The 26,576-nt window shown below is 38.4% G+C and overlaps 1 protein-coding gene across 1 annotated transcript in view; it reads right to left on the bottom strand.

Moving 5' to 3' along the window:
- The window catches only part of LOC138361708 (trichohyalin-like), a gene marked incomplete at its 5' end in the record, with an annotated part of 29,974 nt that extends 4,622 nt beyond the window's left edge, over positions 1–25,352 (bottom strand). Inside the window, 2 exons of the mRNA XM_069320896.1 lie at positions 23,932–24,621; positions 25,167–25,352. Coding sequence (XP_069176997.1) covers positions 23,932–24,621; positions 25,167–25,352 — 876 coding nt within the window. The remainder of the gene's footprint in view (positions 1–23,931; positions 24,622–25,166) is intronic.
- Positions 25,353–26,576: the final 1,224 nt, after the last annotated feature.

Raw genomic sequence — 26,576 nt, 5'->3', positions numbered from 1 at the left:
CGCTCACGATTCGAATTTCCAACATTTTAGATATTTTGAAAACTGCATGGAGGTTTGGCCAAAATATGACCCATCGCCATTTCAGTAATTGACATATGTTCGGTATAAATAGTTCTAATTTGAAACTGAAATTTGGTGTAGAGTCAGAATTCGGCTCAAAAATCACCCTTAGTCAAATTTCCGATACTTCAGATATTTTGAAAACTGCTGGGGGGGGGCAAAATATGACCCTTTGCCGTTTTCAGTAATTGGCACATTTTCGGTATAAAAAGTCATAATATGAAAATGAAATTAGGTGCAGAGAGTCAGAATTTGGCTCAAATATCACACTCAGGAGTCATATTTCCGACATTTCAAAAATTTTGAAAACTGCAGGGGATTTAGGCAAAATATGACCCATAGCCGTTTTCAGTAATTGGCAAACTTTAGGTATAAAAAGTCGTAATTTAAAAATGAAAATAGGTGCAGCGAGTCAGAAATCGGCTCAAAAATCACGCTCAGGAGTCAAATTTCCGACATTTCAGATAATTTGAAAAACAACAGAGACCGTTTGGCCAAAACATAACCCATCGCCCATTTCAGTAATTGGCAAACTTTAGATAAAAAAGTCGTAATTTGAAAATAAAAATAGGTGCATTGAGTCAGAATTCGGCTCAAAAATCACGCTCAGGAGTCAAATTTCCGACATTTCACTGAGGGGGGGGGGGGGGGCAAAATGTGACCCAATGCTGTTTTCAGTAATTGCCATATTTTCGGTATAAAAAATCGTAATTTGAAAAGGAAATTAGGTGCAGAGAGTCAGAATTCGGCTCAAAGATTACGCCCAGGAGTCATACTTTCGACATTTCAATTATTATGAAATTGCAGGGGATTTGGGCAAAATAGTACTCATCACCGTTTTCAGTAATTGGCATATTTCGGTATAAAAAGTCGTAATTTTAAAATGAAAACAGGTGCACAGATTCGGAGCTCGGCTCAAAAATCATGCTCAGGTCTCAAACTTCCGACATTTCAGATATTTTGAAAATTGCAGAGGGGTTTGAATAAAATATGACCCATCGCCGTTTTGGTAATTAGCATATTTTTGGCATAACAAAATCATAATATGAAAATGAAAATAGGTGCAGTCAGAATTCGGCTCAAAAATCACGCTGATGAGTCAAATTGCCAACATTTCAGATATTTTGAAAACTGCAGGGAGGTTTTGGCAAAATATGCCTCTTCGCAGTTGTCATTAATTGGTATATTTTTTGGTATAAAAAGTCGTAATTTGAAACTGAAATTTGGTGCAGAGTGAGAATTCGGCCCAAAAATCATGCTCAGAAGTCAAATTTACCGACATTTATCGTATTTTGAAAACTGCAGGGGGGTTTGGACAAAATATGACCCATTGCCATTTTCTGTAGTTGGCATATTTTCGGTATAAAAAGTCTAAATTTAAAGTGAAAATAGGTGCAGAGAGTCAGAATTCGGCTCAAAAATGACGCTCAGGAGTCAAATTTCCGACACTTCAGGTATTTTGATAATTGCAGGAGGGTTTGGGCAAAATATGATCCCCTTATTGTTTACAATAATTGCTTAATTTCGGTATGAAAATTCGAAATTTGAAAATGAAAATAGGCGCAGAGAGTCAGAGTTCGCCTCAGAAATCACGCTTAGGAGTCAAATTTCCGACATTTCAGATATTTTGACATCTGCAGGGATGTTTGGGCAAAATATGACTCATCGCTATTTTCAGTAATTGGAGAATTTTCGGTATAAAAAGTCGTAATTTTAAAATGAAAATAGGTGCAGAGTTAGAATTCGCCTCAAAAATGGCGCTCCAGGATTCAAATTTCTGACATATCGCATATTTTGAAAACGGCCGGGGGGTTTGGGCAAAATATGACCCATCGTTGTTTCCAGTAATTTGCATATTTTCGGTATTAAAACTCGAAATTTGAAAATTAATGTAGGTGCAGAGGGTGAGACTTCGGCTCAAAAATTACGCTTAGGAGTCAAATATCTGATTTTTCAGATATTTGGAAAACTGCAGGGGATTTGTGCAAAATATGACCCATAGCCGTTTTCAGTAATTGGCATATTTTCGGTATAAAAAGTCGTAATTTTAAAATGAAAATCAGAAAATCAGCAGAGAGTCAGAACTCGGCTCAAAAATCATGCCCAGGTCTCAAATTTCCGACATTTCAGATATTTTGAAAACTGCAGGGGGGGGGGGGGGGTCTGGGCAAAATATGACCCATCGGCCTTTTCAGTAATTGGCGTATTTTCGGTATAAAAAGTCGTAATTTGAAACTGAAATTTGTTGCACAGTCAGAATTCTGCTCAAAAATCACGCTCAGGATTGAAATTTCCGATATTTCTGGAATTTTGATAACTGCAGTGGGGATTTGGGCAAAATATATTATCATTGCAATATGGAAGTTGTAGTTAAGGACCTGGTGACTCTAGTGGGAGCCCTGAGGACAGAGTTGGACTTTCTGCGGGAGGAGGTGCGTCAGCTGAAAGAACAACGAGAAGTAACGAAGGAGGAGACCAGCAGAAAAGGGACCTCGTCTTGGAGAGTTGTGAAAGACAGGGGCCTTAAGAAGACTTTGATAAAGCCGCCTTCAAACGCCATAGCAACTTCTAATTCATTTGACGTTTTGGAGGACGAGTGCTGTGGAGAGACTGTGGATCGCGCAAAAGGGAAAGCAACGAAGAGAAAGGAAGCGCAGGCCCCTCAGAAAGTAAAGGAAGTACCTAAGCAAACATTAGTTGTGGGAGATTCCCAGATAAGGTATTTGGATAGAACGTTTTGTGCTAGAGATAGGGGGAACAGGTTAAGGGTTTGCTATCCCGGAGCTGGCATTGGTGATATTATAAACAACATGAATGATATTATGGCTGGTAATGGGAACAATCCCATTATTTGCATTAGCGTGGGAGGAAATGATGTTGGTCGAGTTAGGAGTGAGGAACTGATTCAGAGGTATAAAACAGCCATAGAGTTAGTTAGGAGCAAGGGAGGAATCCCGATCATATGTGGCATTCTTCCAAGAAAGGGAGTGGGAAATGAATGGATATCGAGGGCACTTGGTGTCAATTGTCGGCTGGAAAGATATTGCAAATCAAATGCAATATCTTTCATAGACAACTGGGAACACTTCTATGGAAGAAATGAAATGTATGCTCGTGATGGGGTGCATCTATCGAGAGCTGGGGTTGTTGCTGTTGCGAACTCGTTAGAAGAAGTGGTTAGAGGTGTTTGTTTGGGTTTAAACTGTTAGTAGATAGAGGTATGGGAATTGATTTGGAGGAAGGAGGTAATAAAAGTATGTGTTTGTGGGAGAAAGGAATTGGCAAAACGATCAGGGAAAGAGAAGGTCCGCAAAATAACAATTCACTTAGGGTATATTACACTAACAGTAGAAGTCTAAGAAATAAAATTAACGAATTAAATGCTCTTGTCTGCACAGAAAAAATAGATATTATTGCACTTACCGAAACGTGGATGAATGTAGAAAATAGAGAACTATTAGCTGAATATCAAATATATGGATTTTAAACTATTTCACACAGATAGATATATTAGACGAGGAGGTGGAGTAGCCATATATGTTAGGGACAATTTGAAATGTAGTCTCAAAGAGGGAATCAAAACAGAGCCACACACAGAAACTATTTGGATTGAATTAAACGAAAAAGCTAATAATATTATAATAGGAGTAATATATAGGCCACCAAATTTAGACAGAATGGAAGCAAAGCATCTATGGGATGAAATATCTAGAGCATCTAGATCTAACAGTATTTATGTCATGGGTGACTTTAATTTTAGCGGAATAAACTGGTTGAACAAAACAGGGAATAGTGAAGCAGAAGATTTTCTAGAATTAATTGACGATTGCTTTCTTACGCAACACATTAAGGAACCAACACGGGAAAATAATATTTTAGATTTAGTGTTAACAAACAGGGAAACGCAAATTAATGACATCGAAATAGGGAGTGAGCTAGGGAGCAGTGATCACAAAGAAATCAGATTTAGCATAGAATGGAATAGACCAGTAGGAGAAAATTCTGTTAAAGTGCCAGATTTTTCGAAAAGCTGATTTTAATAGCCTAAGAAATTTTTTGGGTCAAATTGATTGGAAAGTCTTGGGTATGGGGTGTGGGCCGGTCTTGGAGCGAGACATGAACCCAGCGATAGGTGACTTAAATGGGGATTTCGATGTGGATTCAATATATAACTTATTTAAGAATATTCTAAACAAAGCACAGGAACGTAGTATACCATACAAATTGAATAGATCGAATACTAATGACCCAAAGTGGATAACAAAGAATTTGAAGAACCTTATAGGTAAAAAGAGAGCTTGGTACAAAAGGATTAAAAATGGGGAGGTCACTTTAGAACAGGAATTCGTACAACTGGTTAGAAATGTTAAAAAAGAGATAAGGAAAGCAAAAAGAAACTATGAAGTTCGCATAGCAGGGCAAGCAAAGACAAATCCTAAAGGGTTTTTTTCAGTTATATCGTACTAAGACTAGGGAAAGGATAGGTCCATTAAAAACTGAGACAGGTCAAATAACAGATAGTGATGAAGAGATGAGTAGTATTTTTAATAAATATTTTGTATCTGTATTTACTAAAGAGGAACTTAACAATATGCATTCAGCCGAACAAGTCTATGTGGGTGGGGACGAGGACAGGTTGACGAGTTTAGCAGTTACCAGGGAGGATGTTCTTAAACAAATAGTAAAACTCAAACCAAACAAATCCCCAGGGCCGGATGAAGTGTTTGCCAGGGTGCTTAAAGAATGCAAAGAGGAGCTTTGTGACCCACTGTCAACCATATTTAATAAATCAATAGAGTCAGGCAGAGTGCCAGAGTTTTGGAAAGTTGCTAATGTGATACCAGTTTTTAAGAAAGGAGATAGATCACTTGCGTCTAACTATCGACCAATTAGCCTAACGTCTATTGTGGGAAAGTTGCTCGAATCTATAATAAGAACATAAGAACATAAGAACAAAGGTAACTGCAGAAGGCCTATTGGCCCATACGAGGCAGCTCCTATTCTATAACCACCCAATCCCACTCATATACTTGTCCAACCCGTGCTTGAAACAATCGAGGGACCCCACCTCCACAATGTTACGCGGCAATTGGTTCCACAAATCAACAACCCTGTTACTGAACCAGTATTTACCCAAGTCTTTCCTAAATCTAAACTTATCCAATTTATATCCATTGTTTCGTGTTCTGTCCTGTGTTGATACTTTTAATACCCTATTAATATCCCCCCGGTTATGTCCATTCATCCACTTGTAAACCTCTATCATGTCACCCCTAACTCTTCGCCTTTCCAGTGAATGCAACTTAAGCTTTGTTAATCTTTCTTCATATGAAAGATTTCTAATTTGGGGAATTAACTTAGTCATCCTACGCTGGACACGTTCAAGTGAATTTATATCCATTCTATAATATGGCGACCAAAACTGAACTGCATAATCTAAATGGGGCCTAACTAGAGCAAGATATAGCTTGAGAACCACACCAGGTGTCTTGTTACTAACGCTGCGATTAATAAATCCAAGTGTCCGATTTGCCTTATTACGAACATTTATGCATTGATCCTTTTGTTTTAAATTCTTACTAATCATAACTCCCAGATCCCTTTCGCAATCCGACTTCGCAATCACAACACCATCTAGCTCGTATCTTGTAACTCTATCATCATTACCTAACCTCAGAACTTTACATTTATCAGCATTAAACTGCATCTGCCAATCCTTTGACCATTTCAAAACCCTATCTAGATCAACTTGAAGTGATAGTGAGTCCTCCTCCGAATTAATTTCCCTACCGATTTTCGTATCATCGGCAAATTTGCAAATGTTGCTACTCAAACCTGAATCTAAATCATTTATATATATTATAAACAACAGAGGTCCCAGGACAGAGCCTTGAGGCACTCCACTTACAACATTTTCCCACTCTGACTTGATTCCATTTATACTAACTCTCTGTTTCCTTTGGTATAGCCATGCCCTAATCCAGCTTAATATAGCACCCCCAATACCATGAGACTCTATTTTTTTAATCAGTCTTTCATGTGGCACTGTATCAAAAGCTTTGCTAAAGTCAAGGTATACAACATCGCAATCCTTACCACTATCAACTGCCTCAACAATGCTAGAATAAAAAGATAACAAATTTGTTAAACATGAATGGCCATTTATAAAACCATGTTGCGACTCAATTATTAATTTATGTTTTTCAAGATGAAGACGAATTTTATTTGCTATTATAGATTCGAGTAACTTTCCCACAATAGACGTTAGGCTAATTGGTCGATAGTTAGACGCAAGTGATCTATCTCCTTTCTTAAAAACTGGTATCACATTAGCAACTTTCCAAAACTCTGGCACTCTGCCTGACTCTATTGATTTATTAAATATGGTTGACAGTGGGTCACAAAGCTCCTCTTTGCATTCTTTAAGCACCCTAGCAAACACTTCATCCGGCCCTGGGGATTTGTTTGGTTTGAGTTTTACTATTTGTTTAAGAACATCCTCCCTGGTAACTGCTAAACTCGTCAACCTGTCCTCGTCCCCACCCACATAGACTTGTTCGGCTGAAGGCATATTGTTAAGTTCCTCTTTAGTAAATACAGATACAAAATATTTATTAAAAATACTACTCATCTCTTCATCACTATCTGTTATTTGACCTGTCTCAGTTTTTAATGGACCTATCCTTTCCCTAGTCTTAGTACGATATAACTGAAAAAACCCTTTAGGATTTGTCTTTGCTTGCCCTGCTATGCGAACTTCATAGTTTCTTTTTGCTTTCCTTATCTCTTTTTTAACATTTCTAACCAGTTGTACGAATTCCTGTTCTAAAGTGACCTCCCCATTTTTAATCCTTTTGTACCAAGCTCTCTTTTTACCTATAAGGTTCTTCAAATTCTTTGTTATCCACTTTGGGTCATTAGTATACGATCTATTCAATTTGTATGGTATACTACGTTCCTGTGCTTTGTTTAGAATATTCTTAAATAAGTTATATATTGAATCCACATCGAAATCCCCATTTAAGTCACCTATCGCTGGGTTCATGTCTCGCTCCAAGACCGGCCCACACCCCATACCCAAGCCTTTCCAATCAATTTGACCCAAAAAATTTCTTAGGCTATTAAAATCAGCTTTTCGAAAATCTGGCACTTTAACAGAATTTTCTCCTACTGGTCTATTCCATTCTATGCTAAATCTGATTTCTTTGTGATCACTGCTCCCTAGCTCACTCCCTATTTCGATGTCATTAATTTGCGTTTCCCTGTTAGTTAACACTAAATCTAAAATATTATTTTCCCGTGTTGGTTCCTTAATGTGTTGCGTAAGAAAGCAATCGTCAATTAATTCTAGAAAATCTTCTGCTTCACTATTCCCTGTTTTGTTCAACCAGTTTATTCCGCTAAAATTAAAGTCACCCATGACATAAATACTGTTAGATCTAGATGCTCTAGATATTTCATTCCATAGATGCTTTGCTTCCATTCTGTCTAAATTTGGTGGCCTATATATTACTCCTATTATAATATTATTAGCTTTTTCGTTTAATTCAATCCAAATAGTTTCTGTGTGTGGCTCTGTTTTGATTCCCTCTTTGAGACTACATTTCAAATTGTCCCTAACATATATGGCTACTCCACCTCCTCGTCTAATATATCTATCTGTGTGAAATAGTTTAAATCCATATATTTGATATTCAGCTAATAGTTCTCTATTTTCTACATTCATCCACGTTTCGGTAAGTGCAATAATATCTATTTTTTCTGTGCAGACAAGAGCATTTAATTCGTTAATTTTATTTCTTAGACTTCTACTGTTAGTGTAATATACCCTAAGTGAATTGTTATTTTGCGGACCTTCTCTTTCCCTGATCGTTTTGCCAATTCCTTTCTCCCACAAACACATACTTTTATTACCTCCTTCCTCCAAATCAATTCCCATACCTCTATCTACTAACAGTTTAAACCCAAACAAACACCTCTAACCACTTCTTCTAGCGAGTTCGCAACAGCAACAACCCCAGCTCTCGATAGATGCACCCCATCACGAGCATACATTTCATTTCTTCCATAGAAGTGTTCCCAGTTGTCTATGAAAGATATTGCATTTGATTTGCAATATCTTTCCAGCCGGCAATTGACACCAAGTGCCCTCGATATCCATTCATTTCAGGCAGGTATAATGGCAGGTAGGATTCGTCTTCATCTTGAAAAACATAGATTAATGGTTGAGTCGCGGCATGGTTTTATAGGTGGCCGTTCGTGTTTGACAAATTTGTTATCTTTTTGTTCTAGCATTGTTGAGGCGGTTGATGGTGGTAAGGATTGCGATGTTGTATACCTTGGCTTTGGCAGGGCTTTTGGTGCGGTGCCGCATGGGAGACTGGTTGGAGGGATGGAGTCTCATGGTATTGGGGGTGCTATATTAAGCTGGATTGGGGCATGGCTGTACCAGGGGAAGCTGAGAGTTGGTGTAGGTGGAGTCGAGTCAGAGTGGGAGGGTGTTGTGGGTGGGGTGCCTCGGGGCTCTGTCCTGGGACCTCTGTTGTTTATAGTATATGTGGGTGATTTGGATTCAGGTTTGAGTGGCAACATTTGCAAGTTTGCCGATGATACGAAGATCGGTAGGGAAATTGATTCGGAGGAGGACTCACTATCACTTCAGGTTGATCTGGATAGGGTTTTGAGGTGGTCAGGGGATTGGCAGATGCAGTTTGGTGCTGATGGGTGTGGAGTTCTGAGGTTAGGTAGTGATGATGGAGTTGCAAGATGCGAGCTGGATGGTGTTGTGGTTGCGGGGTCGAGTTGCGAGGGGGATCTGGGAGTTGTGATTGGTGGGAATTTGAAACAAAAGGATCAATGCATAAATGTTCGTAATAAGGCAAATCGGACACTTGGATTTATTAATCGCAGCGTTAGTAACAAGACACCTGGTGTGGTTCTCAAGCTATATCTTGCTCTAGTTAGGCCCCATTTAGATTATGCAGTTCAGTTTTGGTCGCCATATTATAGAATGGATATAAATTCACTTGAACGTGTCCAGCGTAGGATGACTAAGTTAATTCCCCAAATTAGAAATCTTTCATATGAAGAAAGATTAACAAAGCTTAAGTTGCATTCACTGGAAAGGCGAAGAGTTAGGGGTGACATGATAGAGGTTTACAAGTGGATGAATGGACATAACCGGGGGGATATTAATAGGGTATTAAAAGTATCAACACAGGACAGAACACGAAACAATGGGTATAAATTGGATAAGTTTAGATTTAGGAAAGACTTGGGTAAATACTGGTTCAGGAGCAGGGTTGTTGATTTGTGGAACCAATTGCCGCGTAACATTGTGGAGGTGGGGTCCCTCGATTGTTTCAAGCACGGGTTGGACAAGTATATGAGTGGGATTGGGTGGTTATAGAATAGGAGCTGCCTCGTATGGGCCAATAGGCCTTCTGCAGTTACCTTTGTTCTTATGTTCTTATGTTCTTAAAATATGACCGATCGCAGTTTTCAGTAATTTGCATATTTTCGGTATAAAAAGGCGTAATTTGAAAATGAAAATAGATGCAGACAATCAGAATTCGGCTAAAAAAATCACACTCAGGAGCCAAATATCCGACGTTTGAGATAATTAGAAACTTCAGGGAGGTTTGGGCAAAATAGGACCCATCGCTGTTTTCAGTAATTGGCACATTTTCGATATAAACAGTCTTAATATGAAAATGAAAATAGGTGTAGAGAATCAGAATTTGGCTAAAAAATCACGCTCAGCAGTCAAATTTCCGACATTTCAAATATTTTGAAAACATCATGGTAAAGGGGGGAGGGGGGAAAAATATGAACCATCTCCTTTCTAAGTAATTGGCAAATTTTCTGTATGAAAATTTATAATTCAAAAATGAAAATAGGTGCAGAGAGTCAGGATTCGTTTCAAAATTTACGCTCAGGAGTCAAATTTCCGACATTTCTGATATTTTGAAAGCTGCGGGAGGGGGGGGGGGGGGGTTTGGTCTAACCATGACCCATCGCCGTTTTCTGCAATTGGCATATTTTCGGTATAAAAAGAATATTTTGAAAATGAAAATATGAGCAAAGAGTCAGAATTTGTTTCAAAATTCACGCACAGGGGTCAAATTTCCGACAATTCAGATATTTTGAAAACTGCAGGGGGGAGGGGGGTGTGGGCAAAATATGACCCATCGCCGTTTTCAATAATAGACATATTTTCGGAATAAAAATCATAATTTGAAAACGAAAATAGGTGCAGAATCAGAAATCAGCTCAAAAATCACGCTCAGGAGATAAATTTCAGACATTTCAAAGACTCTAAAGAACTGCAGGGAGGTTTGGGCAAATTATGACCTATCGCTGTTTTAAGTAATTTGCATATTTTCAGTATAAAAAGTCGTAATTAGAACCTGAAATTTGGTGCCGAGTCAGAATTCGGCTCATAAATTACGCTCAGGAGTCAAGTTTCCGACATTTCAGATATTTTGAAAACTGCAGGGGAGTTTGATCAAAATATGACCAATCGCAGTTTTCAGTAATTGGCATATTTTCGGTATAAATAGTCGTAATTTGAAAATGAAGATATGAGCAGAAAGCCAGAATTCGGCACAAAAATCACGCTCAGGATTCAAACTTTCGACATTTCAGATATTTTAAAAACTGCAGGCAGTTTTTGGCAATATATGACCCATCGCTGTTTTCTTGAAAATGGGTTCAGAGAGCCAGTATTCGACTCAAAAATTACACTCAGGAGTCAAATTTTGACGTTTCAGATATTTTAAAAACTGCAAAGTATGGGGGGTGGGGCAAAATATGACACATAGCCTTTTTCAGTTATTGGCTAATTTTCAGTATAAAAAGTCGAAATTTGAAAATGAAAAAAGGTGCAGAGAGTCAAAATTCGTCTCAAAAATCACGCTCAGGAGTCAAATTTCCGACATTTCAGATATTTTGAAAACTACAGGGGGATGGGGTGGGTTTAACCAAAAGATGACCCGTCGCCGTTTTCAGTAATTGGCATATTTTCAGAAAAATCGTCGTAATTTGAAAATGAAAATTTGTGCAGAGAGTCAGAATTCAGCTTAAAAAATCACTCAGGAGTAAAATTTCAACATTTCAGATATTTTGAAAACTGTTGAGTAGGGGGGGTGGTACAAAATATGACCCATAGCCTTTTTTAGTAATTGGCAAATTTTCGGTAAAAAAAGTCGTAATTTGAAAATGAAAAAAGGAGCAGAGTCAAAATTCGGCTCAAAATTCACGCAAAGGGGTCAAATTTCCGACATTTTAGATATTTTGAAAACTGCAGAGGGGAGGGGTGGGTTTAAGCATAATATGACTTATCGCCGTTTTCAGTAATTGTATAATCGTATAATTTCGTATAATTCAACACGTTCAAGTGAATTTATATCCATTCTATAATATGGCGACCAAAACTGAACTGCATTATCTAAATGGGGCCTAACCAGAGCAAGATATAGCTTAAGAACCACACCAGGTGTCTTGTTACTAACGCTTCAATTAATAAATCCCAGTGTCCTATTCGCCTTATTACGAACATTCATGCATTGATCCTTTTGTTTTAAATTCTTATTAATCATAACTCCCAGATCCCTTTCGCAATCCGACTTCGCAATCTCAACCCAATCTAGCTAGTATCTTGTAACTCTATCATCATTACCTAGCCTCAGAACTTTACATTTATCAGCATTAAACTGCATTTGCCAATCCTTTGACCATTTCAAAACCCTATCTAGATCAACTTGTAGTGATAGTGAGTCCTCCTCCGAATTAATTTCCCTACCGATTTTCGTATCATCGGCAAATTTGCAAATGTTGCTACTCAAACCTGAATCTAAATCATTTATATATATTATAAACAACAGAGGTCCCAGGACAGAGCCCTGAGGTACTCCACTAACAACATTATCCTACTCTGACTTAACCCCATTTATACTAACTCTCTGTTTCCTTTGGAATAGCCATGCCCTAATCCAAGTTAATATAGCACCCCCAATACTATGAGCTTCTATTTTTTTAATTAGTCTTTCATGTGGCACTGTATCAAAAGCTTTGCTAAAGTCAAGGTACTTTATCATCACAATCCTTACCACTATCAACTGCCTCAACTATGCTGGAATAAAAAGTTAGCAAATTTGTTAAACATGAACTGCCATTTATAAAACCATGTTGGGACTCATTTATTAATTTATGTTTTTCAAGATGGAGACGAATTGTATTTGCAATTATTGATTCAAGTAACTTTCCCACAATAGACGTTAGGCTAATTGACCGATAGTTTGACGCAAGTGATCTATCTCCTTTCTTAAAAATTGGTACCACATAAGAACATAAGAACAAAGGCAACTGCAGAAGGCCTGTTGGCCCATACGAGGCAGCTCCTATTTATAACCACCCAATCCCACTCATATGCATGTCCAACCCATGCTTGAAACAATCGAGGGACCCCACCTCCACAATGTTACGCGGCAATTGGTTCCACAAATCAACAACCCTGTTACTGAACCAGTATTTACCCAAGTCTTTCCTAAATCTAAACTTATCCAATTTATACCCATTGTTTCGTGTTCTGTCTAGTGTTGATACTTTTAATACCCTATTAATATCCCCTTTGTTATGTCCATTCACCCACTTGTAAACCTCTATCATGTCACCCCTAACTCTTCGCCTTTCCAGGGAATGTCACTTAAGCTTTGTCAATCTTTCTTCATATGAAAGATTTCTAATTTGGGGAATTAACTTAGTCATCCTACGCTGGACACGTTCAAGTGAATTTATATCCATTCCATTATATGGCGACCAAAACTTAACTGCATAATCTAAATGGGGCCTAACTAGAGCAAGATATAGCTTGAGAACCACACCAGGTGTCTTGTTACTAACGCTTCGATTAATAAATCCAAGTGTCCGATTTGCCTTATTACGAATATTTATGCATTGATCCTTTTGTTTTAAATTCTTACTAATCATAACTCCCAGATCCCTTTCGCAATTCGAGTTCGCAATCTCAACACCATCTAGCTCGTATCATGTAACCCTATCATCATTACCTAACCTCAGAACTTTACATTTATCAGCATTAAACTGCATCTGCCAATCCTTCGACCATTTCAAAACCCTATCTAGATCAACTTGAAGTGATATTGAGTCCTCCTCCGAATTAATTTCCCTACCGATTTTCGTATCATCGGCAAATTTGCAAATGTTGCTACTCAAACCTGAATCTAAATCATTTATATATATTATAAACAACAGAGGTCCCAGGACAGAGCCCTGAGGCACCCCACTTACAACATTTTCCCACTCTGACTTGACTCCATTTATACTAACTCTCTGTTTCCTTTGGTGTAGCCATGCCCTAATCCAGCTTAATATAGCACCCCCAATACCATGAGACTCTAACTTTTTAATCAGTCTTTCATGTGGCACTGTATCAAAAGCTTTGCTAAAGTCAAGGTACACAACATCGCAATCCTTACCAGTATCTACTGCCTCAACAATGCTAGAATAAAAATATAACAAATTTGTTAAACATGAACGGCCATTTATAAAACCATGTTGCGACTCAATTATTAATTTATGTTTTTCAAGATGAAGACGAATTTTATTTGCTATTATAGATTCGAGTAACTTTCCCACAATAGACGTTAGGCTAATTGGTCGATAGTTAGACGAAAGTGATCAATCTCCTTTCTTAAAAACTGGTATCACATTAGATACCTTCCATGACTCTGGCGCTCTGCCTGACTCTATTGATTTAATAAATATGGTAGACAGTGGCTCGGAAAGCTCCTCTTTGCATTCTTTAAGCACCCTGGCAAACACTTCATCCAGCCCGGGGGATTTGTTTGATATTAGTTTTTCTAATTGTTTAATTACATCCTCCCTGGTAACTGCTAAACTAGTCAACCTTTCCTCATCCCCACCCACATAGACTTGTTCCGCTGAAGGCATATTGTTAAGTTCTTCTTTAGTAAATACAGATATAAAATATTTGTTAAAAGTACTACTCATCTCCTTGTCATTATCCGTTATTTGACCTGTCTCAGATTTTAATGGACCTATCCTTTCCCTAGTCTCAGTTCGATATAACTAAAAAAAAACTTAAGGATTTGACTTTGCTTGCTCTGCTATGCGAACTTCATAGTTTCTTTTTGCTTTCCTAATCTCTTTTTTAACATTTCTAACCAGTTGTATGAATTCCTGTTCTAACCTGACTTCCCCATTCTTAATCCTTTTGTACCAAGCTCTCTTTTTACCTATAAGATTCTTTAAATTATTTGTTATCCACTTTGAGTCATTAGTATTCGACCTATTCAATTTGTATGGTATACTACGTTCCTGTGCTTTGTTTAGAATATTCTTAAATAAGTTATATATTAAATCCACATCGAAATCCCCTTTTACGTCACCTATCCCTGGGTTCATGTCTCGCTCTAAGACCGGCCCACACCCCATACCCAAGAGTTTCCAATCTATTTGACCCAAAAAATTTCATAGGCTATTAAAATCAGCTTTTCGAAAATCTGGCACTTTAACAGAATTTTCTCCTACAGGTCTATTCCATTCTATGCTAAATCTGATTTCTTTGCGATCACTGTTCCCTAGCTCACTCCCTATTTCGATGTCATTAATTTGTGTTTCCCTGTTAGTTAACACTAAATCTAAAATATTATTTTCCCGCGTTGGTTCCTTAATGTGTTGCTTAAGAAAGCAATCGTCAATTAATTCTAGAAAATCTTCTGCTTCACTATTCCCTGTTTTGTTCACCCAGTTTATTCAACTAAAATTAAAGTCACCCATGACATAAATACTGTTAGATCTAGAGGCTCTAGATATTTCATTCAATAGATGCTTTGCTTCCATTCTGTCTAAATTTGGTGGCCTATATATAACCTCCTATTATAATATTATTTGCTTTTTCGTTTAATTCTATCCAAATAGTTTCTGTGTGTGGCTCAGTTTTGATTCCTTCTTTGAGACTACATTTCAAATTGTCCCTAACATATATGGCTACTCCCCCTCCTCGTCTAATATATCTATCTGTGTGAAATAGTTTAAATCCATTTATCTGATATTCAGCTAATAGTTCTCTATTTTCCACGTTCATCCACGTTTCGGTAAGTGCAATAATATCTATTTTTTCTGTGCAGACAAGAGCATTTAATTCATTAATTTTATTTCTTAGACTTCTACTGTTAGTGTAATATATCCTAAGTGAATTGTTATTTTGAGGCCCTTTTCTTTCCCTGATCATTTTGCCAATTCTTTTCTCCCACGAACACATACTTTTATTACCTCCTTCAAATCAATTCCCATACCACTATCTACTAACAGTTTAAACCCAAACAAACACCTCTAACCACTGGTTCCAACGAGTTCGCAACAGCAACAACCCCAGCCCTCGATAGATGCACCCCATCACGAGCATACATTTCATTTCTTCCATAGAAGCGTTCCCAGTTGTCTATGAAAGATATTGCATTTGATTTGCAATATCTTTCCAGCCGGCAATTGACACCAAGTGCCCTCGACATCCATTCTTTTCCCACTCCCTTTCTTGGAAGAATGCCACATAGTATCAGGATTCCTCCCTTGCTCCTAACTAATTCAATGGCTGTCCTAAATCTCTGTATTAGTTCCTCACTCCTAACTCGCCCAACTTCATTACCCCCTGCACTAATACAAATAATGGGTTTGTTCCCAATTCCCGTCATAATATCATTCATGTTTTCAACAATATCTCCAATTCCAGCTCCTGGATAGCAAACCCTTAATCTGTTCCCCCAATCTCTGGCACAAAACGTTCTGTCTAAATACCTAACCTGGGAATCTCCCACAACCAAAATTCGCTTCCGTACCGCCCTAACTTTCTGAGCAGCCTGAGGGGCCTGCGCTCCGCCGTTCCTCGCTGATTTCCTCGCTGCAGGAGCACTACAGCACTCGTCCTCCAACACGGCAAATGAATTTGCCGTCCTTAGGGCGTCTGTAGGCGGCCTTGTCAAGGTCTTCTTAAGACCCCTGTCTTTCACTACTCTCCACGATGAGGTCTCGTCAACACTGGTCTCCTCCTTCGTTTCCTCTCGAAGTCTCAGCTGTCGTACCTCCTCCCGCAGGGAATCCATCTCTGCTCTCAGAGCTCCAACCAAACTCACCAAATCATTTACTAATCCTTCCATTATTGCAATAATAATGTTACTCCAGAGCTCCAGCTAACACAACCTCTCACTGTGACAGCACCTGACTGATTCAAATAGTTTGACGCAAGAGATCTATCTCCTTTCTTAAAAATTGGTACAACATTAGCTACCTTCCATGACTCTGGCACTCTGCCTGACTCTATTGATTTAATAAATACGGTAGACAGTGGCTCGGAAAGCTCCTCTTTGCATTCTTTAAGCACCCTGGCAAACAATTCATCCGGCTCTGGGGCTTTGTTTGGTTTTAGTTTTTCTAATTGTTTAATTACATCCTCCCTGGTAACTGCTAAACTAGTCAACCTGTCCTCATCCCCACCCACATAGACTTGTTTAGCTGAAGGCATTTTGTTAATTTCTTCTTTAGTAAATACAGATATAAAATATTTGTTAAAAATACTACTCATCTCCTTGTCATTATCCGTTATTTGACCTGTCTCAGAATTTAATGGACCTATCCTTTCCCTAGTCTTAGTTCGATATAACTGAACAAAAACCTTTAGGATTTGACTTTGCTTGCTCTGCTATGCGAACTTCATAGTTTCTTTTTGCTTTCCTAATCTCTTTTTTAACATTTCTATCCAGTTGTATGAATTAAAAACTGAGAGAGGTCAAATAACAGATAGTGATGAAGAGATGAGTAGTATTTTTAATAAATATTTTGTATCTGTATTTACTGAAGAGGAACTTAACAATATGCCTTCAGCTGAACAAGTCTATGTGGGGTGGGGATGAGGACAGGTTGACAAGTTTAGCAGTTACCAGGGAGGATGTTCTTAAACAAATAGAAAAACTCAAACCAAACAAATCCCCAGGGCCGGATGAAGTGATTGCCAGGGTGCTTAAAGAATGCAAAGAGGAGCTTTGTGACCCAATGTCAACCATATTTAATAAATCAATAGAGTCAGGCAGAGTGCCAGAGTTTTGGAAAGTTGCTAATGTGATACCAGTTTTTAAGAAAGGAGATAGATCACTTGCGTCTAACTATCGACCAATTAGCCTAACGTCTATTGTGGGAAAGTTACTTGAATCTATAATAGCAAATAAAATTCGTCTTCATCTTGAAAAACATAAATTAATAATTGAGTCGTAACATGGTTTTATATATGGCCGTTCATGTTTAACAAATTTCTTATCATTTTATTCTAGCATTGTTGAGGCAGTTGATAGTGGTAAGGATTGCGATGTTGTGTACCTTGACTTTAGCAAAGCTTTTGATACAGTGCCACATGAATAAAAGGGAAATGATTCCAAGAAAGGGAGTGGGAAATGAATGGATGTCGAGGGCACTTGGTGTCAATTGCCGGCTGGAAAAGATATTGCAAATCAAATGCAATATCTTTCATAGACAACTGGGAACACTTCTATGGAAGAAATGAAATGTATGCTCGTGATGGGGTGCATCTATCGAGAGCTGGGGTTGTTGCTGTTGCGAACTCGTTGGAAGAAGTGGTTAGAGGTGTTTGTTTGGGTTTAAACTGTTAGTAAATAGCGGTATGGGAATTTATTTGGAGGAAGGAGGTAATAAAAGTATGTGTTTGTGGGAGAAAGGAATTGGCAAAATGATCAGGGAAAGAGAAAGGCCTCAAAATAACAATTCACTTAGGGTATATTACACTAACAGTAGAAGTCTAAGAAATAAAATTAACGAATTAAATGCTCTTGTCTGCACAGAAAAAATAGATATTATTGCACTTACCGAAACGTGGTTGAATGTAGAAAATAGAGAACTATTAGCTGAATATCAAATAAATGGATTTAAACTATTTCACACGGATAGATATATTAGACGAGGAGGGGGAGTAGCCATATATGTTAGGGACAATTTGAAATGTAGTCTCAAAGAGGGAATCAAAACTGAGCCACACACATAAACTATTTGCATAGAATTATACGAAAAAGCAAATAATATTATAATAGAAGTTATATATAGGCCACCAAATTTAGACAGAATGGAAGCAGAGCATCTATGGGATGAAATATATAGAGCATCTAGATATAACAGTACTTATGTCATGGGTGACTTTAATTTTAGTGAAATAAACTGGGTGAGCAAAACAGGGAATAGTAAAGCAGAAGATGTTCTAGAATTAATTGACGATTGCTTTCTTACGGAACACATTAAGGAACCAACGCGGGAAAATAATATTTTAGATTTAGTGTTAACTAACAGGGAAGCACAAATTAATGACATCGAAATAGGGAGTGAGCTAGGGAACAGTGATCACAAAGTAATCAGATTTAGCATAGAATGGAATAGACCTGTAGGAGAAAATTCTGTTAAAGTGCAAGATTTTCGAAAAGCTGATTTTAATAGCCTAAGAAATTTTTTGGGTCAAATAGACTGGAAAGTCTTGGGTATGGGGTGTGGGCCGGTCTTAGAGCGAGACATGAACCCAGCGATAGGTGACGTAAAAGGGGATTTCGATGTGGATTTAATATATAACTTATTTATGAATATTCTAAACAAAGCACAGGAACGTAGTATACCATACAAATTGAATAGATGGAATACAAATGACCCAAAGTGGATAACAAATAATTTAAAGAACCTTATAGGTAAAAAGAGAGCTTGGTACAAAAGGATTAAGAATGGGGAAGTCAGTTTAGAACAGGAATTCATACAACTGGTTAGAAATGTTAAAAAAGAGATTAGGAAAGCAAAAAGAAACTATGAAGTTCGCATAGCAGAGCAAGCAAAGTCAAATCCTAAAGGGTTTTTTTCAGTTATATCGAACTAAGACTAGGGAAAGGATAGGTCCATTAAAATCTGAGACAGGTCAAATAACGGATAATGACAAGGAGATGAGTAGTATTTTTACCAAATATTTTATATCTGTATTTACTAAAGAAGAACTTAACAGTATGCCTTCAGCGGAACAAGTCTATGTGGGTGGGGATGAGGAAATTAATTCCCCAAATTAGAAATCTTTCATATGAAGAAAGATTAACAATGCTTAAGTTGCATTCACTGGAAAGGCGAAGAGTTAGGGGTGACATGATAGAGGTTTACAAGTGGATGAATGGACATAACCGGGGGGATATTAACAGGGTATTAAAAGTATCAACACAGGACAGAACACGAAACAATGGGTATAAATTGGATAAGTTTAGATTTAGGAAAGACTTGGGTAAATACTGATTCAGTAACAGGGTTGTTGATTTGTGGAACCAATTGCCGCGTAACATTGTGGAGGTGGGGTCCCTCGATTGTTTCAAGCACGGGTTGGACAAGTATATGAGTGGGATTGGGTGGTTATAGAATAGGAGCTGCCTCGTATGGGCCAATAGGCCTTCTGCAGTTACCTTTGTTCTTATGTTCTTATGTTCTTATGAAAGGTTGACTAGTTTAGCAGTTACCAGGGAGGATGTAATTAAACAATTAGAAAAACTAACACCAAACAAATCCCCAGGGCCGGATGAAGTGTTTGCCAGGGTGCTTAAAGAATGCAAAGAGGGGCTTTCCGAGCCACTGTCTACCATATTGAATAAATCAATAGAGACAGGCAGAGTGCCAGAGTCATGGAAGGTAGCTAATGTGGTACCAATTTTTAAGAAAGGAGATTGATCACTTGCGTTAAATTATCGGCCAATTAGCCTAACGTCTATTGAGGGAAAGTTACTTGAATCAATAATTGCAAATACAATTCGTCTCCATCTTGAAAAACATAAATTAATAAATGAGCCGCAACATGGTTTTACAAATGGCCGTCCATGTTTAACAAATTTGCTAACTTTTTATTCTAGCATAGTTGAGGCAGTTGATAGTGGTTAGAATTGTGATGTTGTTAATCTTGACTTTAGCAAAGCTTTTGATACAGTGCCACATGAAAGACTAATTAAAAAAATAGAAGCTCGTGGTATTGGGGGTGCTATATTAAGTTGGATTAGGGCATGGCTATTCCAAAGGAAACAGAGAGTTAGTATAAATGAGGTTAAGTCAGAGTGGGATAATGTTGTTAGTGGAGTACCTCAGGGCTCTGTCCTGGGACCTCTATTGTTTATAATATATATAAATGATTTAGATTCACGTTTGAGTAGCAACATTTGCAAATTTGCCGATGATACGAAAATCGGTAGGGAAATTATTTCGGAGGAGGACTCATTATCACTTCAAGTTGATCTAGATAGGGTTTTGAAATGGTCAAAGGATTGGCAAATGCAGTTTAACGCTGATAAATGTAAAGTTCTGAGGCTAGGTAATGATGATAGAGTTACAAGATACGAGCTAGATGGTGTTGTTATTGCGAAGTCGGATTGCGAAACGGATCTGGGAGTTACGATTAGTAGGAATTTAAAACAAAAGGATCAATGCATGAATGTTCGTAATAAGGCGAATAGGACACTGGGATTTATTAATCGAAGCGTTAGTATCAAGACACCTGGTGTGGTTCTTAAGCTATATCTTGCTCTGGTTAGGCCCCATTTAGATTATGCAGTTCAGTTTTGGTCGCCGTATTATAGAATGGATATAAATTCACTTGAACGTGTCCAACATAGGATGACTAAGTTAGTTCCCCAAATTAGAAATCTTTCATATGAAGAAAGATTAACAAAGCTTAAGTTGCATTGACTGGAAAGGCGAAGAGTTAGGGGTGACATGATAGAGGTTTACAAGTGGATGAATAGACATAACAAGGGGGATATTAATAGGGTATTAAAAATATCAACACAAGACAGAACACGAAACAATGGGTATAAATTGGATAAGTTTAGATTTAATAAAGACTTGGGTAAATACTGGTTCAGTAACAGGGTTGTTGATTTGTGGAACCAACTGCCACGTAACGCGGTGGAGGTGGGGTCCCTCGATTGTTTCAAGCGCGGGTTGGACAAGTATATGAGTGGGATTGGGTGGTTATAGACAGGAGCTGCCTCGTATGGGCCAATAGGCCTTCTGCAGTTACCTTTGTTCTTATGTTCTTTGGTTTGTTCGTTTGTTCGCAAACCTTACCACTATCAACTGCCTCAACTATGCAGGAATAAAATGATAGCAAATTTGTTAAACATGAACGGCCATTTGTAAATCCATGTTGTGACTCGTTTATTAATTTATGTTTTTCAAGATGAAGACGAATGGTATTTGCGATTATCGATTTAATAATGATAAGAGTTACAGGGTACAAGCTAGATGGTGTTGAGATTACGAAATCGAATTGTGAAAGGGATCTGTGAGTTATGATTAGTAAGAATTTAAAACCAAAGGATCAATGCAAGAATGTTCGTAATAATGCAAATAGAACACTGGGATGTATTTATCGACGAGTTGTGATTCACTTGAACGTATCCAGCGAAGGATGGCAAAGTTCATTCCACAAATTAGAAATCTTTCATATGGAGAGAGATTAACATAGCTTAACGTTCATTCACTGGAAACGCGAAGAGTTAGGGGTGACATGATAGAGGTTTACAAGTGGATGAATGGACATAACAAAGGGGATATTAATAGAGTATTAAAAGTATCAACAAAGGACAGAATACGAAACAATGGGTATATACTGAATAAGTTTAGATTTCGGAAAGACCTGGGTAAATACTGGTTCGGTAATAAGATTGTTGATTTGTGGAACCATTTGCCACATGGCGTGGTGGAGGTGGGAGTCCCTTGATTTTTTTAAGCGTGGGTTGGACATGTATATAAGTGGTATTGGGTGGTTATAAATAGAAGCTGCCTAGTATGGGCCAATAGGCCTTCTTAAGTTACCTTTATTCATATGTTGTTATGCTTACATACATACATAAACTAATAATTGAGTCGCAACATGGTTTTATAAATGGCCGTTCATGTTTAACAAATTTGTTATCTTTTTATTCTAGCATTGTTGAGGCAGTTGATAGTGGTAAGGATTGCGATGTTGTATACCTTGACTTTAGCAAAGCTTTTGATACAGTGCCACATGAAAGACTGATTAAAAAAATAGAGTCTCATGGTATTGGGGGTGCTATATTAAGCTGGATTAGGGCATGGCTATACCAAAGGAAACAGAGAGTTAGTATAAATGGAATCAAGTCAGAGTGGGAAAATGTTGTAAGTGGAGTGCCTCAGGGCTCTGTCCTGGGACCTCTGTTGTTTATAATATATATAAATGATTTAGATTCAGGTTTGAGTAGCAACATTTGCAAATTTGCCGATGATACGAAAATCAGTAGGGAAATTAATTCGGAGGAGGACTCACTATCACTTCAAGTTGATCTAGATAGGGTTTTGAAATGGTCAAAGGATTGGCAGATGCAGTTTAATGCTGATAAATGTAAAGTTCTGAGGTTAGGTAATGATGATAGAGTTACAAGATACGAGCTAGATGGTGTTGTGATTGCGAAGTCGGATTGCGAAAGGGATCTGGGAGTTATGATTAGTAAGAATTTAAAACAAAAGGATCAATGCATAAATGTTCGTAATAAGGCAAATCGGACACTTGGATTTATTAATCGCAGCGTTAGTAACAAGACACCTGGTGTGGTTCTCAAGCTATATCTTGCTCTAGTTAGGCCCCATTTAGATTATGCAGTTCAGTTTTGGTCGCCATATTATAGAATGGATATAAATTCACTTGAACGTGTCCAGCGTAGGATGACTAAGTTAATTCCCCAAATTAGAAATCTTTCATATGAAGAAAGATTAACAAAGCTTAAGTTGCATTCACTGGAAAGGCGAAGAGTTAGGGGTGACATGATAGACGTTTACAAGTGGATGAATGGACATAACCGGGGGGATATTAATAGGGTATTAAAAGTATCAACACAGGACAGAACACGAAACAATGGATATAAATTGGATAAGTTTAGATTTAGGAAAGACTTGGGTAAATACTGGTTCAGTAACAGGGTTGTTGATTTGTGGAACCAATTGCCGCGTAACATTGTGGAGGTGGGGTCCCTCGATTGTTTCAAGCACGGGTTGGACAAGTATATGAGTGGGATTGGGTGGTTATAGAATAGGAGCTGCCTCGTATGGGCCAATAGGCCTTCTGCAGTTACCTTTGTTCTTATGTTCTTATGCTTGACCAATGGCATGGATAGAAAATATACCTTTAATACTTATATTCGAAAACATCGATGTTGCACCCGACAACGCTTAAGTAGCCTTTATGATATTACAAAAATATATATGTATAATTTTTAGGTTTATCTTAACGCGTCTCAAAAAATCAAAGCACTTCCCGAATAACAGTTTAGAGGTGTGGTGTTACAAACTGCACCAACTATCAAGAGGAAGAAGAATTAGTAGTGAGGTGCTGTTATGGTTTATTTATGCCCATGCCATCTCTTGGATGGCCATACCTTCAATCATCACTGTTGAGCCACTTCCTTAGAGACATTCCTAGACTAAACATCTTCATCTTATTAGCAACACCGGACTGTCTTATTGGTTAACGCATCCACTCGCACTGCTATTGGATGAAGAAAAACTGTTCATTAATTCGAATAACAAAGGTTTCAGCGGCGTGTCGTGTACTGCGGGAACTGTATGAAGGAGCCATACAGTACGTAAATTAAGAAGAAATCCCCTACAACTGCACGTATAATTGTAGATAATATTGCAAACATGGGCCGTTACTCGATAGATTCAAGCAGTGAGAGGACCAGCAAAAGGAAACGAAGAAATAGGTCTCGGAGTAGCAGCAGTACTAGTTCCAGAAGTCGTCATCGTCACCATAAAAAGTCACGGGCACACAGAAGACGTTCCTCTAGTCGGTCATTAAGCCGTTCGCCCAGCCCTCTGTCAGACAGGCGTTCTCGTTGTCCATCGCTCAGCCCTCTGTCAGACAGGCGTTCTCGTTGTCCATCGCCCAGCCCTCTGTCAGACAGGCGTTCTCGTTGTCCATCGCCCAGCCCTCTGTCAAACAGGCGTTCTCGTTGTCCATCGCCCAGCCCTCTGTCAGACAGGTGTTCTCGTTGTCCATCGCCCAGCCCTCTGTCAGACAGGTGTTCTCGTTGTCCATCGCCCAGCCCTCTGTCAGGCGGGCGTTCTCGTTGTCCATCTCCCAGTCCCCTGCCACGCAGGCGTTTTCGTTGTCTATCGCCCAGTCCTCTGCCATGCAGGCGTTCTCGTTGTCTATCGCCCAGTCCTCTGCCATGCAGGCGTTCTTGCTGTTCATCACCCAGTCCTCTGTCACGCAGCCGTTCTCGCTGTCCATCACCCAGTCCTCTGTCACGCAGCCGTTCTCGCTGTCCATCACCCAGTCCTCTGTCAAGCAGGCGTTCTCGTTGTCCATCGCCCAGTCCTCTGCCATGCAGGCGTTCTTGCTGTTCATCACCTAGTCCTCTGTCACGCAGCCGTTCTCGCTGTCCATCACCCAGTCCTCTGGCACGCAGGCGTTCTCGCTGTTCATCACCCAGTCCTCTGTCAAGCAGGTGTTCTCGTTGTCCATCGCCCACTCGGAGGTCCCACTCATCAAGTCGAGATCGAGAGCGCCACAGGCGTCATCGCAGTCCTACTTATTCCCGCTCAAGATCTAGGGACAGATTTAGCCGGAAGCATCAGAGATCCAAGCACAGAGAGCGCAGTTCCAGCTCTGATTCAGATCATAGTGAAAAGTACTCAAAATCATGGTCAGCGAGACGCAGCAGTAGAGCATAAAGGATCAAATAGACAAAGAAAGGAATAAGGAAAAAGAAAAAGTTCTCAGAAAGTCGTCTACAAAGAGACAAGAAATGCCAGTCTCTGAGCATAGAGAGTATGAGCATATTCACGAGCTGTAGAAGAAATTGGAGATGATGATTTGGTTCAGCAAGCCTTAAAATCCAGCCGTAGTGGGAAAGCTCCCAAGAAACAAGCTGATAGTAAAGATGGAGATGAATCCAACTTTGGGACACTGCTAAGTTGGCTGCAAAGGAATTGCTAGGAAATTTATGCCTTCTAGTGAGGATAGTCTTTCAAGTCCTCACCTGTATCCTCGAGGAAGAGTATCTATGCAGGATTTTCTCACTTCGCCAAAAAGCTTTGGTTGGAGAACCAACATAAATTGACATGGGAGGATGAAGTCTTGTTCTTCAGAGTGCACATATAATTTGTAAAACATTAAGTACTTGTGGAATGCAGTGCAGTTTTCTTGTGTTAAAATGCGACTTGTCCTGTAAATATGAGTTTTACATAGAATTTTGTAGGAATGTAGAATGTTTTTTCATTCTACATTCATTTAGAATGTTTTATAAAACTATGTTTAGGACTATAAATCAGGGATTTAATAAATCAAAGATGTGTTATATTGAAAATGTTCCTTATTGACATGTTCTCATTGCTGTGAAATAAAGGTTAGTAAAATATATCAGTTTGTTTTTAATCCTAAGTATTGATGAGTATATAAGAACATGAATCCATGGGAAAGTTATTGATTTTGTGTCCAACCCCCCCCCCCCCGCCCTTAGTCAATGTGGCCTGGTAGTTATAAGATGATTACGAATACGAAGGCTATCAATGATCTATGACAATTGACATGTACATTTCCTCCTAAAATTATTAAACCTTATTCTACAATACATTACACACAGAAATCACAATTGCGTGATGCATCAAATGAACAAATCCACAAGGTCGAAGATTCGAACCTGCGTCCGGGAGCATCCCAGACGCTGCCTCAATCGACTGAAGTACGACATGGTCAAGAGTTGAAACCGAAGTTCTACTGAACTTACTGGATCCTGCAGCTACTCCTCTACATACTGTACTAGATGTATAATCTTTTGGCAACATAAAGCACAGTATTTCTTTTATGCATAAACTGTTTACAAAAAAAATGGTTTATGAGCAACATGGAGATCGGCAATTTGACAACTGTCAGTTTGAAGTATTTTAGCACTAAAGTGAAAAATAGTATTCGTGGCTTTAATGAAAATATTGTATCTGCTGTTCAGAGCAGCAATTTCAGTCTAAAAATCTTTTAAGGAATAGAAATGAAAGTTTAATGTTACCCCCCCACACAATACAGTATTGTATAAAACAAAATATATAAGCAAACAGTAAATTCGCAATAATCATTAAAAAAGTCTACATTTTTTGTTTAAAGAATTCATTTTTATAAAATACTCTACTAGAACTGTCATGAATAGGTTGGTACATGCCTAATAATAAAAATCTTTGGCACATATATGCCTATTCCTCTGTAGCTTAGACCCATGACAAAAAATGTTTAGACCTTTGATTCTTGCCACTCTAAATTAGAATTCTTTTTCAATTGATTACCTTTAATTACATATGAGTCAACAGTTTGAAAAGTAAATATCTCACCGATTTATTTCACTCAAATTGAGCGAAACGACTCGTGTTCCAGGTGACAATATTGGAGACGGCAATTTACA

Source organism: Procambarus clarkii, unplaced genomic scaffold, assembly GCF_040958095.1.
Source record: "Procambarus clarkii isolate CNS0578487 unplaced genomic scaffold, FALCON_Pclarkii_2.0 HiC_scaffold_644, whole genome shotgun sequence".
Classification (NCBI taxonomy): Eukaryota; Metazoa; Arthropoda; class Malacostraca; order Decapoda; family Cambaridae; genus Procambarus; species Procambarus clarkii.
The sequence above is the reverse complement of the archived record's forward strand: the minus strand, read 5'-3'. Positions and strand labels throughout refer to the sequence as shown.